This window comes from Nicotiana tomentosiformis, chromosome 6 (assembly GCF_000390325.3).
Source record: "Nicotiana tomentosiformis chromosome 6, ASM39032v3, whole genome shotgun sequence".
Classification (NCBI taxonomy): Eukaryota; Viridiplantae; Streptophyta; class Magnoliopsida; order Solanales; family Solanaceae; genus Nicotiana; species Nicotiana tomentosiformis.
In genome coordinates, this window is record NC_090817.1 from 28538708 (window position 1) to 28555607 (window position 16900).

A 16900-nucleotide genomic window follows, 5' to 3' on the forward strand; every position below is an offset into this window, starting at 1 on the left:
CACATCCCTCAACAATAGCAGTATGGAGCCAACCAATCCGACTCGATGTAGAATACACATCCTAATTGGGCCTACCAATGGACCCCCAAATCAACTCCGGGCACCCACACATGGATAAATAACCCTCCGAAAGCCCACAATGACTGAATCATAACACATACTATCGTCTAGCTAGGTTCGTCTATGACTTCACAGTCCACAACCATGGAAACAACCTGCTTTTGAGAACTCCCAGTCTCCAAATCCATATAACACAGGAAGCCCATATCTGATCCCAACTCCACCGCCAGAATGTCTAACACATCTCTCATACACGATCATCCCACAAGGAATACTCCTAAAATTCTTCCGTGCCACATAGCAAAATTGAATATCAACAGTTGATCAACCAGGGGAGTACCATAATACCAATTTACATCCGTAATCAAAACACAATTCCCCCTTTCAACCGCGCACCCCTCTCAGGGATTACCGAGCAATTATAACATTGATCTAAATATATAACACTAACCATTCTGTCCAGAATTTGTGAACTTGCCTTCAAGAATGAACTACCACCTTGTACATGTAAATCTTAATCCTGCACAACACACCACGTCTATCATGCCATCATGTGGCAAGCACAAGAATTTCACTATCAACTTTGAGTCACCAGCAATTTACATACCCCAATTAGTTAGAAACCGTCCTCTTGCTTCATTCTAGGAGGAAATCATAATACACAACACGTTCCCACACTGGTAGAAATATCATGTTCAAACCATGGTAGAAACCATCAAGAACACTTTGAAATCCATTTGCACCTAATATAGCTATCAGAACTAATTTTCTCCAACTGTGAGATCGCAGATGCAGGCGCAGAAGCGGAGCTCAGTGAGGAGGTTGGGGAGCGCAGGTGCGGAGGAAGTTCCACATATGCGGGCACGCATCTACGCATGTGTTATCGCAGAAGTGAAGGCAGGGCCTTCAGGGTAAACCGTAGAAGCGTAGGAAATGTCCGCTCCTGCAAGACCGCAGATGCGATTAAGTAGTTTGCAGGTGCGAAAGCACTAGCAGTATACATTTCGAAGGGTTTCCGAGATTTTATCATTTTTGGACTTTTGAAGCTCGGTTGAAGGCAGTATTTGCGAGGGATTTCGAAGGGTTTATTGAGGTAAGTCACTTTTGATCATTTTCTACAATAATATTGTTTTCCCATTGAATTTACCACCTAGTTTGTGTGTTTTTTTGGTGCAATTTTGGGAGTTTTGGGGTAGGGATTGGAGAGTTAAAATTGGGTATTTGAGTGACGATTTGGTGATGGAATTTGGTAAATTTGGTATAGTTTGACTTGTGGTTGAATGAGCTTTCGGATTTTATAACTTTTATTGGATTCCGAGATGTGGGCCCGAGGGTTGACTTTTGAGTTGACTTTTCGACTTTTGATAAAGAACTTAGCATTTTGATATAGAATTGATTCCTATAGCTTGAGTGTATCGAATTGTTTGTGGCTAGATTCGAGGCGTTCGGAGACCGATTCACGAGGCAATGGCTTGTTGGAGTAGAGATTTGCACGGTTTGTGGTAAGTAACACTTCCAAACTTAGTTTTGACTGTATGGATCCCTAAAAGTACATGCTATGTGATTGGTGTTGAGGTGACGCGCATGCTAGGTGACGGGCGTGTAGACGTGCACCGTAGTAACTATGATTCAGTCGATTTCGTGGAACTGTGTAGTTATATTACCTGAATATTATCATTGTACTCTGTGTGTTAGAGCATTTGAGCTGTGATTTATGTTAGAAATCGTGTTTAGGCTATGTGTTGGTGCTATTGGGACCCAGGATGGTCGTTCTTTGCTATTGAATTATTTTCTTAATTGAAGTTATGTACTCAGTTGCATTCATCATTGCATATCATATCTTAGTCTTTGTTATCATACATTTGCACATCATGTATCATTGATTTGAGCTGCTTAGCATGAGTGTTATGAGCAGAGACTGGAGAGATTAATGACTGAGTGCGGCTGAGGGTATGTTTGTGAGTGATATTGATGGGATCAGGATGCACGCCACATTGGGTACTATTGATTCATGATGGGATCAGGCTGCACACCGTAGCAGGTATTATTTACTCACGGTGGGATCGGGTTGCACGCCACAGCAGGATTTATTAGCACTTGGGCTGGATCCACCCCTCCGAAGTCTGCACACCCACAGTGAGCGCAGTTGCTATTGATTCATGATCGGATCAGGCTACACACCGCATCAGATATTATACAGTGCTGACTGATTGAGTGTAATGAGTGAGAATTGAGACATTTAGGTTGAGTAATCTGAGAGTGTGAGTACGTGAGGCTTTCATTGTGTTGTATCACATACGATATGCATATTGGCATGTAGATATAGAGATGTCATATTCCTCATATCATTCAGACTCAGCATATTTTATTTATATTGAGCTTAACTGTGAAACCTGGAAATATGTCTACATTCCTGTACTGGTACCTGCAGCTTATGAGTTTCTTTGAGATATTATTGTCATATTTTCTATCATTTCCGTACCGCTTAATTATGTATATGGACAGAGTTGTTCGAGCTCGTCACTGCTGTCTGCCCAAATGTTAGACTTGTTATTTATTGAGTTGGTTATACTCACGCTACACTCTGCACTTCGTGTGCAAATTCAGGTATTTCCGGGCACGGTGGTTTATGATTTCTGGAGCTTCATCAGTTGGTAATTATTGAGGTAGCTACCTTAGCGTACGCAGACCTTGACTCTCCTCCTATATCTTTTAGTTTTGTTTATACTGTTTTACCTTCCTAGATAGTGTTTAATTTGTCATACCATGTTATTGTATAGATGCTCATGTACTCCGTGACACCCGGATCTTTTGGAGAATTATGTATTGAGTTATGACGTTTTCATCCAGTTCTTATGAGAGTTTTACTTGCGTAAACCTATTTCAGTACATTTTGAATTTAAGATGTTGGTATGTGTGAGTTGTCGTCTTGCCTAGTATCATGATAGGCACTATAATGGCACTTGTGATTTAGGGTCATGACAATATTATTACATATATCCTTTAAAAGTGAAGTCTGAAGCACTTGATAAGTTTAAAATTTACATGACTGAGTTGAAAAATAGCTTGGGCATTATGGTAGTGAGGTTTGACCGTGGTGGTGAGTACTATAAAAAATATGATGAGTCTGGTCAATGTATGAGGCCTTTTGCTTTATTTCTACAAGTATGTGGGATAATAGGATAATACACCATGCCAGGTACTCTTGAGCAAATGGTGTAGCTGAAAGACAAAATCGTGCATGGAAATGGTGAGAAGTATGATGGCAAGAACTAGCCTACCTGAGTCTCTTTGGAATGAAGCCTTAAAAATAGCCACCTACATCCTAAATAGAGTTCCTGCAAAATCTGTCTTAAAAACTCTTTCTGAAATATAAACAGTTCGAAAACCTATCTTGAACCATTTTCACATTTGGGGTTGTCCAGTTGAAGTTCGTATTTATTCACCCACAGAAAAGAAAACTGATCCTAAAACAACTGTTGTTTATTTATAGGCTATCTTGATCACTCTAAAGGTTTTAGGATTTTCTGTCCTGGGCGTGGCACTAGAATTGGTGAGTCTATTAATGCAAAATTCCTTGAGCATGACGTTTGTGATTGTGATTGTTTATGTGGGAAGAAAATTATATTGAATGACAAGGAAGTCATTGTCCCTATACCTATTGTACATGAAAAGGTGGTAAACCACCCTATTCTTGAGGGGGAGAATCAAGGGAATAATGATGGAGATCCCATGGCCCCTGAGTAATGAACTACTCCAAAGGTCACAATGAGAAAAGAGATTTTCCATCTCTGATGATTTTATCTTGTATGTGACTGAAAATCTTAGTGATACTAGAGAGCTGGCTGATCCTTTATCATATGCTCAAGCTATTTTCTCTCCATATGTTGATAAATGACGTGAGGCAATGAAATATGAAATGCGCTCCATGGAACATAATGGAGTGTGGGAGTTCGTTGAATTGCCTGTAGGTTTTAAGCCTATTGGTTGCAAATAGGTGTTTAAAACAAAAGGAGACTTCAAGGAAAACATAGACCGTTATAAAGCAAGTTTGTTTGCTAAGGGTTACACTCAGAAAGAAGGTATTGATTATAAAGAAATATTTTCTCCTATCTCATCTAAGGATGCATTTAGAATTGTTATGGATCTTGTAGCTCATTTTGATCTAGAGTTGCACCAGATGGATATTACAATTGTTTTCTTGAATAGGAGTCTGCTTGAAGAAGTTTACATGGTTCAACATGAAGGGTTTAAAGAAGCTGGTAAAGAACATCTAGTGTGCAAGCTTAACAAATCTATATATGGGCTTAAACAAGCCTCCAGACAGTGGTACTTGAAATTCGATGAAATCATTACAAAATTCGAATTTGTGAAAAATAAGATTCATGGATGTGCTTATCTTAAAATAGCTAATAGTAATTTCATTATTATTGTTCTCTATGTTGATGACAGTTTTCTTGCCACAAATGATTTGGGCTTGATGAATGAGACCAAATAATTTTTGTCTAGGTCTTTTGATATGAAAGATCTTGGTGAAGCCTCTTTTGTTCTTGGGATAGAAATTAAAAGAGATAAGCCGCGTGGTTTGTTGGGTTTATCACAGTATTCCTATATTGGAGTGTTCTTAAAACTTTCAATATGTAAGACTGAAGACGTGGTGTTTCACCTGTTGTAAAAGGGATAAATTTAGTAAAGATCAATAACCGAAAAATGAAGGTTAAAGGAGAACCAAGAAAGATGTGTCATATGCAAGTGTTATTGGTTGTTTGATGTACATACAGGTTTGTACAAGCCCTGATATTGCATTTGTTGTTAACATGTTGGGAATATTTTCTTCTAATCCTGGGTGGGCACATTGGGTGGCTATAAAGAAAGTGATGAGATATCTACAACACACCTAAGAATTCATACTTCTGTACAAAAAGGTTGATAATCTAGACCTGCTGGTATATTCAGATTCTGATTTTGTAGGTTGTCAAGACACTATGAAATTAACTTTTCGGTATATTTTTGTGTTGGCCGGAGGTGTTGTTTCTTGGCAAAGTGAGAAACATAGTATCACTACTACATCTACAATAGAAGCTGAGTTTATTGCTTGTTTTGAGACCGCTTCACATGCTGTTTGGATGAAGAATTTCCTTACTAATTTGCAAATTGTGAATTTTATATCTAAGTCGGTGACTATTTTTTGTGACAACAGTGCAACTGTGTTCTTCTCTAAGAATAACAAGAGAACAAGAGGCTCTAAGCATGTTAGCTTTAAGTTTCTTAAGGTTAGAGACATGCTAAAAGAATGTGATATATGTATTGAGCATATTAGCATAAAATCTATATTGGTTGATCATTTGACTAAAGGTCTTAGGCCAGTAGTGTTTAATGGACATGCTCAAAATATGAATATTTTAGAGTCTTTTGATGTGCTTTAGTCAGTCAGAGTTACTTTGTAATTGCTGACTGAGATATTACTTTTAATAAATTCTAATTTTATGCAAGCTTATGTTATTATATATTTGCTATGCTTATTGACTAACATAATAATTTATTTTATTTTTTTCTAATTGGATATTGCAGAAACTCGTGGTATATTTGAGTTTTGTTGCTTGTTGCCTTGATTATACCGGGTAAGGCACAAGGAAAACCTCCTGAGGTGATATGGTTATTATATTATTTGGAGGGTTATTTCCTTCTATGAGGTGTGGCTCTGTTCACCTTGATTAGAAAGATAATATGTTTAGCACACATGTTTGATCCATGTTGATGAAAATTCTAACACATGTGATTATAGATAGAACTCATACCTTGATATGGTGTGATACCTTCTATGATTCATTGTCAGTGCTCTCAGTTGAGACTAGATAGATTGTTATATAGGCCATTCTATCCTTGGCTATGTGAGTAGTGTGGCCAATGGCCACTATCGAGTCTAAAATCTTTTTTAAAATATTTTTCTCAAAACTCAAAAGTTTTAAAATTATTTTCTTATCCTCAATTATTGTTGGCATCCAAGTAGCAGAATGATGGAATTTGGGCTTATGTTAATTGGTTATAGCCTAAAAGGATAGTGACGTGGCCCAAGTGGTGGATAAATAAAAGGCATAATATTAAGTACTCTGTGTGTGGATAAGTGAGACCCAATAATAATTGACTTGTGGTGACTATGCACTCTTTATAAATAGAGGCCAACCCCGCTTTACCTAGCGTATTATGCCCTTTGAATACGTTGTAACGGTAGACATCTGTCCCATCAGTCAAGTTCTCCAGGCTGTGAGAACGCGTAGCTAGTGGATCGTGAAAGCCAGTCTCAGATTTAATCGCCGATCACTGTCATTATTGTATCAATGGAGTTGGACAGTACGCTTTCTTAATCTCTAACTCTAGATTGATTGTATAATTGTGTTTAAATCGTTGCTATGTTATTTGAATTAATTTCTTAGAGATGTTTCATGCGGCAATGTTAAGATTGTAGTGTGCCGACAAAGCCCTTTACATAGATGTAAGAAGGTGTTCAATCGAAGTATTCTTTTCGAAGCATGGTTGGAATTGAAAGTCTATGCAATTTTTTTTTATTTTTTAGTATTATTGTCCAAATATAATTAAAGTTTGAGCAATCAAAATAGATTAGTGGTTAGGATTCAGTGCAAGATCTGTACCAAATACATTTTGTGCGTTTTTAGAAAAGTGTGCGACGACCGACGACAATGATAGCTTGGTTCCGGTGAAAATCCAATTTGGCGTTTGGACATAAGAATTGTAAAATTAAAAAAAAAAAAAAATTTAAAGTGAAAATAGTATTTGAAATTAGAGTTGTGTTTGGACATGAATATAATTTTGGGTTATTTTTTAAGTTTTGTGAGTGATCTCAGTGAAAAGTTTGAAAAACTGCTTTTTAGAATTTTTTAAATTTTCAAAAAATTCCAAAATTCATCTTCAAGTGAAAATAGGAAATTTTATGGCTAAAGATTAATTTTAAAAAAAAAGTAAAAAATTTTCGAAAAAAAAGTAAAAAATTTCTTATGTCCAAATCAATTTAATATGTTGAATTCGAAAGTCCTAGTAATTGGATACAATCTTAAACATTACAATTTTATCCAAAAATAAATTTATTCCATAAAGAAATATCTTAGCTTTGAAGGGTATGACAGTCGATTAACATTTAAGGGATATTTTCGTCAATCAGCATTTAACATTCTAACATTCGTGTTTTTATAATAACTAGTTTTTATGTGTGTGACTCGCACGTAAAAAAAATTATAACTAAAAAGAGAATGATAAAATAATTAACCAACACAACTTGAATGTTAATGGATAGTGTGAGGATGTTTGTTACTTGGATTTTAATACTTTATATATGCCCTAGTATCTTCTTATAACATGACTTAAAAGAAAGATTTATAAGAAACCATCATGATTGTAGGACGATGATTTTGTTTTTCTATTATTGATAAATTTATGGTAAAATGTGACCATTCCTTTTCCAATTTAGACTTTTCCCCCATTTCATTTAAGGTTTCCTTAGCGAAAAGTTTCTTTTGCGGATAAGATGTTTATGTATTACTATTAACACAGACTTTGTTACGGGGAAAGACTCTTAAATCCAATAATCCATGCGAAAATCTGCTCGTGGTTAAAAGTTACTCATAAAAGTTTTCAAATACAAAATATCAATTGAATTCAAAGTTTTCAATATTAGAAAAAGTTCTAAATATGACAAATAAATCAACAAATAATTATCTCTTTTTTTAAAAAAAAATAACTTTTAAAATCCAACAATTTCTACCTTCAATTCTCAAATTCACCACATACATATAGCGATTAATTCTTCCTCTGTATTTCCTGTAAGATATTTCTCATCACAAATACTAGTCAGCGTTTAACTTTAAGATTTTTGAAAATACTTACACAATATGTAAGGTAACACTAATTACATGTAGGTGACTAAACTAAATTAAGCTGGTAACCTTAAAATATAGTAACCTGCTACGACAATTACAAAAAAATAATATTATTATATTTGAATCTAACCGTAGTACACAAACGGTGAGACTTATCCATTCAATTTTAACACTTTAACTCAATTGGAGGCCCTTTTCTCCTCTGGCTGCATTAGTTCAAGACGTTCAAGGACCGTTTATGCCATAGAGTCCATTTAAGAAATCGGTCAGAACAAGTGATATATTTGAGGAAACTTAATGATCAAAACTAGGGGTGGAAAACGGGCGCGTCGGGTCGGATATTAGCAGGTTAAAATGGGTAATGCAAAAATAAATTAATTATCTTACCCGATCCATATTTAATACGGATAAAAAATGGGTTAACCGGCGGATAATATGGGTAACTATAGTATCTATGGCTTCTTGAATATGATCACTTTTGAGAGAATTCCTAGTCACCTAAACTTGAGGAACTCCCAATTTGAGGCTTTACAACTGTAAAAGTTAAACCCATTAGTTATCCATTTTCTAAGTGGAAAATATGGTTCGTATCCATTTCTAAAAAGTCCATTATCCAACCCATTGTTTAATGAATAATTGTGATGACCCGATAGGTCATTTATAGTTTTACCCTTCATTTTTGTGTTTCGAGACCCTGAATAGCTCCGTTTAGTCTTCCTCAATTTGCGTGCATAGTCTGTGTCCTTCTGCTGAAAAGTTTTTATGAGAAAATTGACGAAAATGTGAAATCGTGCCTTAAAATTCATATGAGTTGACTACGGTCAATATTTTATGTAAACAGACCCGGATCAGTATTTTGACGGTCCCGGTGGGTCCGTATCGTGATTTGGGACTTGAGCGTATGCCCAAAATCAAATTCGGTAGTCCCTAACTTGATTTAACATAATTTGTTGAAAACTAAAAGTTTAAAGGTTTTAAAAAAAATTAAGTTTAATCGTAGGTTGACTTTGTTTCTACCGGATTCGGATTTCGGTTTCGGAACTTGGTATAGTTCCATTTCAGTATTTATGACTTGTCTGCAAAATTTGGCAAAAAACGGAGTTGATTTGACGTGATTCAGACGTCCGGTTGAAAATTTTTATTTTCTTAAGTTTCATTCGTTTTGGCGTCTGATTCATGGTTCTAGATGTTATTTTGATGTTTTGATCGCACAAACGAGTTCATATGATATTATTACACTTGTGTGCATGTGTTGGTGGAGCCCCCATGGCTTTAATGAGTTTCAGATTGGCTACGGATGATTTTGAACTTAGATTTTCTACTTTTGGAAGTCTGTTGTCACCTGATGCTTTGTGCTTTGCGATCGCGAAGGGAAAACTAAGGTTGGGGTGATTTTCTTCATCGCGAATGCGATAGCTGGGTCGCAAACGCGGAGCATTGGGGGATTTACCTTTCGTGAACGCGATTAGCTTCTCGCGAATGCGTAGGGTTATGGAGCTGAGATGGGGTAATAGGCTAGTGTTATACGCGAACGCGACCATTGGGTCGCGAACGCAATGGCCGGGGGGAAGAGCCATCGCAAACGCGAAGGACATTTGGGCCGCTATATATAGTGAATGCGAAGAAGGCGTGATGCTCAGACCTTAAAATATTCCAAATACGGGATTTCACCGATATTTTCACCATCTTTTCATTAGAGCTCAGCCTAGAGGCAATTTGGGAGAGAAATTTCATCACCCTTTCATAGGTTAGTGTATTTTAACTTGTTTTCTTCCATTTTCATCATCACCCATTAATTTCTAACCATAATCTATGTTCTTTGATGGTAGAAAATTAGGGAACTAGAGGGAAGAGATTTCGTAAAATTGAGATTTAGACCTCAAATTGAGGTCGGATTTTGAAACTAATTACATAATCGGATTCGGGGTGCATGAGTAATTGGGTTTTGGTCTGAATCTTGGGTTTTGACCAAGCAAGCCCGGGGTTGACTTTTGTTGACTCGAAAAAAGTGTAAAGATCTTAACTTTATGTATTGTAATTGATTTCCCTAGCATTATTTGATGTTATTGAGTCTATTTTGGTTAGATTTGATTGGTTTGGAGGCGGATTTTTGAGGAAAGGCCCCGATAGAGCTTTGATTTGCTTGCGGAGCAAGGTGAGTGTTGGGTCTAACCTTGATGTGAGGGAATTAGGAACCCTTGATCTATGTGCTATGTGAATTACATGTGTAGCGGCGTATATGCGAGGTGACGAGTGTATATACGCCGTCAAAATACTTATTTCCATGCCTTTCCGTATTTCATTAACTATTTTATTCCATGTCTTAACTGTTATATGCTTTGATTGTTTCCAATCCCTTAAATTGCTACTTGCCACTTAATTCTCTTATATTAACATGTTCGTTCCTTTCATGCTTTTATGATTAATTTTTACTTGCCTTAATTGTCTTACGTGTACACTTTAATTGTCATACATTTGATTTGTCTTGTTGCTATGTATTAATTGTAGCATTTCTTGATTTGGTACGAAGTTCCTTTATGGCTTTGCTTTCATATTCTTTATTCGTAGAGATTCTTGTGAATTGAGTTGCGAAATTTATTACATTTATTGATTTTTATTTATGGATCGGGTCGCACGCCGCAACATGTGGAATAAGGGAGGATTGATATCGATATGGTGAGATCGGGTTGCACGCCGCAACAGGTGGAATAAGGGAGGATTGATATCGATATGGTGAAATAAGGGAGGATTATGATATTGACTCTGATTATATGGTGGGATCGGGTTGCGCGCCGCAACGAATTTTACTTGTTATTATTGATATGGTAAAATAAGGGAGGATCGTGTTTGTAAAGTGGGATCGGGTTGCGCGTCGTAGCGGTTTGTGTATTTTGTATTCCTTGTTGTATTGTGTTGGCTTCGGTGTTTTCGTACGAGATTCTGAGGGTTGGTATTTCTGGTTTTACTGATTTCGAGGATTGGGTTTATTTTCCTAAGTTAACTGTCTTACTTTCCCGTATTCCTTTCATGTTATTATTATTATTATACTGCGTACATGTTATTGTAAGTGACCCGCCCTAGCCTCATCACTACTTCGTCGAGGTTAGACTCGACACTTACAAAGTACATGGGATCGGTTGTACTCATACTACACTCTGCACTTCTTGTACAGATTTTGGAGTCGGTCCCAGCGGTGGTCAATAGATTGCTCGGATTGACCATCGGACGGAGACTTGAGATACAGTTGCCCGGCGTTCGCAGTCCTAAAGTCCCCTTCTACCTTATCCTAGTTGTTCATTTCTTTTTAGACAGTTTTACTTTCATTTAGACCATTATCTGTATTATTGTAGTAGCTCGTGCACTTGTGACACCAGATATGGGGTTGTATCTAGATATTGCGGTTGTTATGACTTTTCGCACTCTATTTCAGTTTAATTGGTATCGGTTAATTTGATTTATTGAAAATGGCTAAAAACTATTCTAACGTTGGTTTGTCTAGCAAGTGAAATGTTAGGCGCCATCACGCTCCCGAGGATGGGAATTCCGGGTCGTGACAATAATATGGGTGGATAACTTTTTTTTTTTAAACCATTTTACCACCACTAATCAAAACTATAAAAAGATTTTTTTTTTTTTTTTTTACAAAAGGTTAAGGATCGCAAACTCAAAAACCTAGATACAGAAGAGAACAAGAAAAAAGTAGAAAAAAGCATTCGACAAACGGGGACTATGTGCTATATTATATTTTGATAAGCAGGAAATAGCTTCATTTGCCTCGAAAAATCAAGCCCAAGAAGTACAACCTTAATTTCACGACTAAGATTTGTTACAGAGTATTTTTTCCCTGATGGAGAAATATGGGCGGAAGTGGAGAAAAAGGAAGAGGGATAGCATCTATCAAGACAAACTATATATGGGTACATATTTCGTAAATATAACAAAACTCACCTACTTGGTAGAATACAATAGAAAACAACAGTACAACGAAAGCTCCTCAAGAAGTCAAGGGTTGGTACGATTCACTTTAAGCTGGTCTTGAAACCTGTAAACAGATTTACTTCTACATTAGTCTCCTTTAAAGGAGTGCAGAAATTAAATGGTTAGTAATTTTTTTTAAAAGCGGTGCTATTATAACCAAAGTTCTCAGTACGAACTTATTAGGCGTGCCAATTAAGCTTGCCAACTATGATGCAAAATTGATTAACTAATTTTAATTCATTGCTCTAGGAGATAAAATGAGAATAAGAAAACCAACATTGAAATGGTTAAATCGTTCTTCTGATAAAATATAAATTTCAGACAAGAAAGAACGTCCGTTTCTTCAAACATGATAATGCTTTTATCGATTTTCCTTTCAAAAACCTATGAATCGAAAAAGCGTCTCATATATCAACTTATCAAGGTGCTCAAGAGTCAACAACCACTCACATTTTATTATACTTGAAAAAGAATTAAAAGAAGAAGGCATGAAGAGATGACGAAGTGCTGTTTTTGACAAAAAAGAAAATATTGGGAGCAAATAATGAGCGAGTGATGGAAGGGTGGGTGTAGTAAATATGAACAAAAAAATTGATGTGATTCTGGGCTTAGTTTTAGGGAGAGAAAGAGGGCGGGTTTGAGGATGTCAGTAAGATTATTCACTAAAATATTTAAATTTAATCAATTATATGTCATCAGTTCATGAAACAAAAACTTATATGGTGTTAAGCTCATCGGACCACAGGAAAATTAAGAAGTATTATATACCTCTAGCTAACAAGTGGAAAACGCAGTTAAATTTAGTATAATTTTAGTATAATTTATTACTAGAGAGTTTAAACTTATCTGGAAAATTTGGCTGATCGGTTATTAGAAGTAGGAAAGTGCTTTATAATTGCCAAGAAAAAGAACGAGAAATTTCCAATTTTGCAGTTTTTAGAACTTCCCAAGACCCTAATAATTCCCTGCAGGTGTGTGTGTGTGTTTAAAAATAAAATTCTCTTACAAACATTCTGTTAAGAAAATCCTGATACTTTATCTATTTACAGAATCTCTAAGCTATACATTTTTTCTTGAATTTTATAATGAAGTTTGCCGACAATTTAAACCAAAAAGCGCTGTGATTTCTTGTTTTATGATCTCCGAGTAGGAAACGTTATGCCGCCATTGCTGTCATGAACATTTCTACAGCAAATTCAGATCATCAGTTCTCAACACAGCCTAAAAGACAAAAAAATTCTAGATTTGCAGAGGAATCTTGTTTAGTTGTTTAATTTATAATTTTTGGAATCCTACGCAGATTTTGAGGGCATAGCAGGCTAGAGGGTAAGGCCGGTGAAGCGGTGGCTTTATGCCCCAAAATTTACAAATATTAGTGTTATATATGTAATAGTAGTAGTAGTGTGTGTGTATATATATATATATATATATATATATAATTTCTCTCATGTTGTGTCAATATAAACAATTTTTTTTTAAAAATAAATTAATAAAATTATAGGTTATATCAATGATATATTACATGGATTGAATATATATTGAGAAGAAATATTAGAAAAAAGTGATTAAAAAATAATACAACTTTGTATATCGAAAAGCTAGAAGAATAACTTCAAATAAAAAAAGTAGAAATTTTTACTTATTTATAATAATTTTGAAACTTATTTACCCTTACTATTGAGGTTTTAACTTAATTACAAGATCATATATAATTAAATTATCAATTTTATACAAAATAATGTATTAGACTTTAATCTTCCATACTTTCTCTCCCTCTTCCACCCCAAATAAATAAACTTCCAATTCTATACTTAATGAGAAATATTTATAACCACACAAATACTCTAGTATGTTTAACACCACAAGTTTCAAAAGAATTATAGTCATACAAATATCCTGACTTATTTAGGACCACAAGTTCCAAAAGTCTTTATTTTTTTTCTTAAACTCCGTGCTCAGTCAAACAGATTCACATAAATTGGAACGGAGAAAGTAGTACTTTTCGTGTAGTTTTATATATCTAAATTTTAATTTTAAAATACTAAGTTAAACTAATATAATTTAGCTTCAAAGTTTAGTCAAATTGACTGTCGATAATCTAAATGTGTCATTTAAATTGAAATAGATGGAGTATAAATTGTATGTAAATTGTAATTTTTGACCGATACAAAAAATATATATTTAAGTTGTAGATAAATTGTACATTTTGACAGAATTTGTATATATTTTGTAAAAAACTTTAGTTACTTCCTGTAAATATGAAAACTAAGACAAAACCGGATAAATAAATTTAAAATCTCTCATATATTCGAAAAAGTCTCATAAAAGTATATATATTTTGTTAATTAGATTTAATGGCTTCAGGCCTTTTAGTAAAGCTTGGCATTAGGCCACAATAAGGATTGAGCCGCCACTGATTGAGAGTATTAATAAACGGAAAGTAGATTCTTGTATAATTTAATTGGATAACTGGAGTAGATTAACAAGGTTAAAATTCAGAAAATTCTACGCCATGAAGGAACTAACATAAAAAATTCAGTATCCTAATGATTTGGCCGAAAGCGCACGAGATCATGTCTGACATTTTATATTCTAAAACAAAATGAAAAAGAATTACCCTTGTCATGATATTGAACTAATAATAACAGCGGTCTATGTCATAACTCATTAATATAGAAGACGGACAGAAGAATTTTGTTTCAAAAACACGTTTTAAAAATTTAGGGGAACCCAAAAAAAAAAGGAAAAAGAAAATGAAGCAAGAGAGTGGCTATGGCAGCGTATAGAGGTGTGTGAAGATAATAAAATGTTAAATTGATTTTGGGGTAAGGAATTCTGTAAAATTAAAATAGGTAAAGGAGAATAAGCAGTTAAGCATATATAAGAATTAATCCAACCTCAATTCTTAATGATTAGCCAGCTCACTTAAATTCCTTCGCATTTTCTTTTTCCTTCTTTAAAGATTAACATGGGTTCACTTTAATTAATTTTTTTTTTACTGTTTTCACACATATTAAATAATTCACTTTTTAACATTAATTAATAATAAACTTGACCATATTAACATTTATTATCTTTTTAATTTGTTCATTAAAAATTTAACACACTATTGAAATTTCACTGGGTTGTTGTTGTTGTTTATTCAAAGGACAACTTTGAAAAAACATTAATTCTTTTCTTGGTATCTTAAAATATCACATATTAAGGACCTCAACTTTTAAAAAAAAAAAATCAATTAAAGTGAAGCTAAAGAATTATGGAACCGCTTATTCAGGGAACAAGAAGATACAATGAATGCATGCATGATTAATGCAAACAAAATTAAGGCACCCTACCCTTTCCTTTCGAGCCGAAAAAAGGGAAAAAATGCAAACAAACCGAACTTATGTTGACCTAAATGCACGAATCGAAAATAATCTTATACTCCAAACACACACACACACACACATATAAATAAATAAATAAATATATATATATATATATATATATATATATATATATATATATGGGAGACTGGGAGTGAATGATAGCTTACCAGGAAGTAGCTTTCACCATGCTGCAAACTCTGAACTACAAAGCCATATTCATTAACTGGCACTGGCACTCCAGAGGAATGATACAAGGCCAAGTCTTCTTGGCCGAACATAGATTTCATGTCAAGTGGTCCCCTTGGCACCTCTGTCGCTACTCCATTAATAAAAACTGTGATAAACCCTGAAACATATACTACTTCAGCACCTGCGCAGAAAAATAACTCAACACTACTTATAGCTTTATAGGAGTAGTTTATTCAAGAAAACAAACTTTGTTGGTACGATATGATATGTCAACTCAAATAATTCTTATAGTTCAAGTGGAGTGTTCCCTCCCCATATTCTGGGACAAGCAGAAAAATACCGCCATTTATTGTAAAAACAAAGCCTTGATCAATTGCAAATACGATGAAACTGAACTAATTAAGGTGGCAAGAAGTATGAATCTCGTAAATAATTACCAGTATGGCTTAGAAAAATGACATAATTAAAATAATTGTTGGAACTTGAGAAAGACCAATACCAGTTTGGTAGTGCAAGTTAGCATTGTCTGCTGGTGAGCACAAAATTGAGCTGACAGAAGAGTTTTGCTCGATTTTCGGAAGACCCATTTGACCAGAAAAAGGGAAGAGGCCGTTAGTACCATCATTTGCATTTTCCATATCTCCTCCACAAGAAGAAGAAGAAGGGGAAGAAGAACCAAGAACAAGATAATTGGAAGGTGCAGCCATAGGGAAAGAAATGGCTGAGGGGCCAAAATTTCCAGTACTAGTATCAAATTGAATTGCACCGCCACTACTACACTTTGCAGCTTGTTCTCCTCCACTTCTACTATTGTCGCTGGTAGCATTAAGACTCGCCTGAATTTGTCTTTGACGACGGCGAGACCTTGAGCGGCGGTTTTGGAACCAATAGAAGACATTTGCATCTCCAACAGCGCCAAATTGCTCCAGGATTTTTCTAATTCTCACTGTCTCATCTTTGGGTGGATTTACCATTCCACTATTGAAGATTGACTCAAGTATTAGGATTTGTTCCGGCTTTGGGTTCCACCTCGATCTCACCGGCTCATTTCTTTCGGAATTAGACTGGTTTGATGAGGTAGAGTCTTGCGCTTCATTTTCCATGGCTGAGGCGTGAGTGAAAGATAAAAACTCAAATGTAAGGGAAAAGATACCAAAGAATATAGTATAGGTTGTCAACATCAAAGGAATTATTTGGGTATTTAAAGGCCAAAAGGGAATGTTAGTTGTTGAAATTACTGTCCTGTCCCTTTCAACTCTGGAGTTGCTTAAATAAAATTCAGAATGTAGTAGGAGTATTTATCTTCAGCAAAATAATACAAAACGTAATTTTCATATAACTATCATACCACTTGATACTTTTTTCGGCGTCGAATTTCATTGGACTACATAAAGTCTAGATTTGTCTTGAGCT

The 16900-nt window shown here is 35.1% G+C and overlaps 1 protein-coding gene and 1 long non-coding RNA gene across 3 annotated transcripts; one reads left to right on the forward strand and one right to left on the reverse strand.

The window, feature by feature from the left end:
- Positions 1-693: 693 nt before the first annotated feature.
- On the forward strand, positions 694-2885 carry LOC138894660 (uncharacterized). Its single transcript, XR_011409105.1, has 3 exons — positions 694-1153; positions 1495-1562; positions 2668-2885. It is a non-coding gene; the product is annotated as an uncharacterized lncRNA (long non-coding RNA).
- Positions 2886-11820: 8935 nt separating this feature from the next.
- LOC104103118 (WUSCHEL-related homeobox 11) lies at positions 11821-16641 on the reverse strand. 2 transcript variants are annotated; one of them, XM_009611003.4, is made up of 3 exons: positions 15987-16641; positions 15466-15668; positions 11821-11994 (listed from the first exon to the last, which is right to left on the reverse strand). In XM_009611003.4, the coding sequence occupies exons 1-3, from the start codon at positions 16588-16590 to the stop codon at positions 11977-11979; spliced, it is 825 nt and encodes a 274-aa protein (XP_009609298.3). In that variant the 5' UTR covers positions 16591-16641; the 3' UTR covers positions 11821-11976. The 2 variants fall into 2 exon arrangements, with proteins under 2 accessions (XP_009609298.3, XP_009609299.3); XM_009611004.4 differs by having other exon boundaries at positions 15466-15644; positions 15987-16639.
- Between the last annotated feature and the right edge of the window lie 259 nt (positions 16642-16900).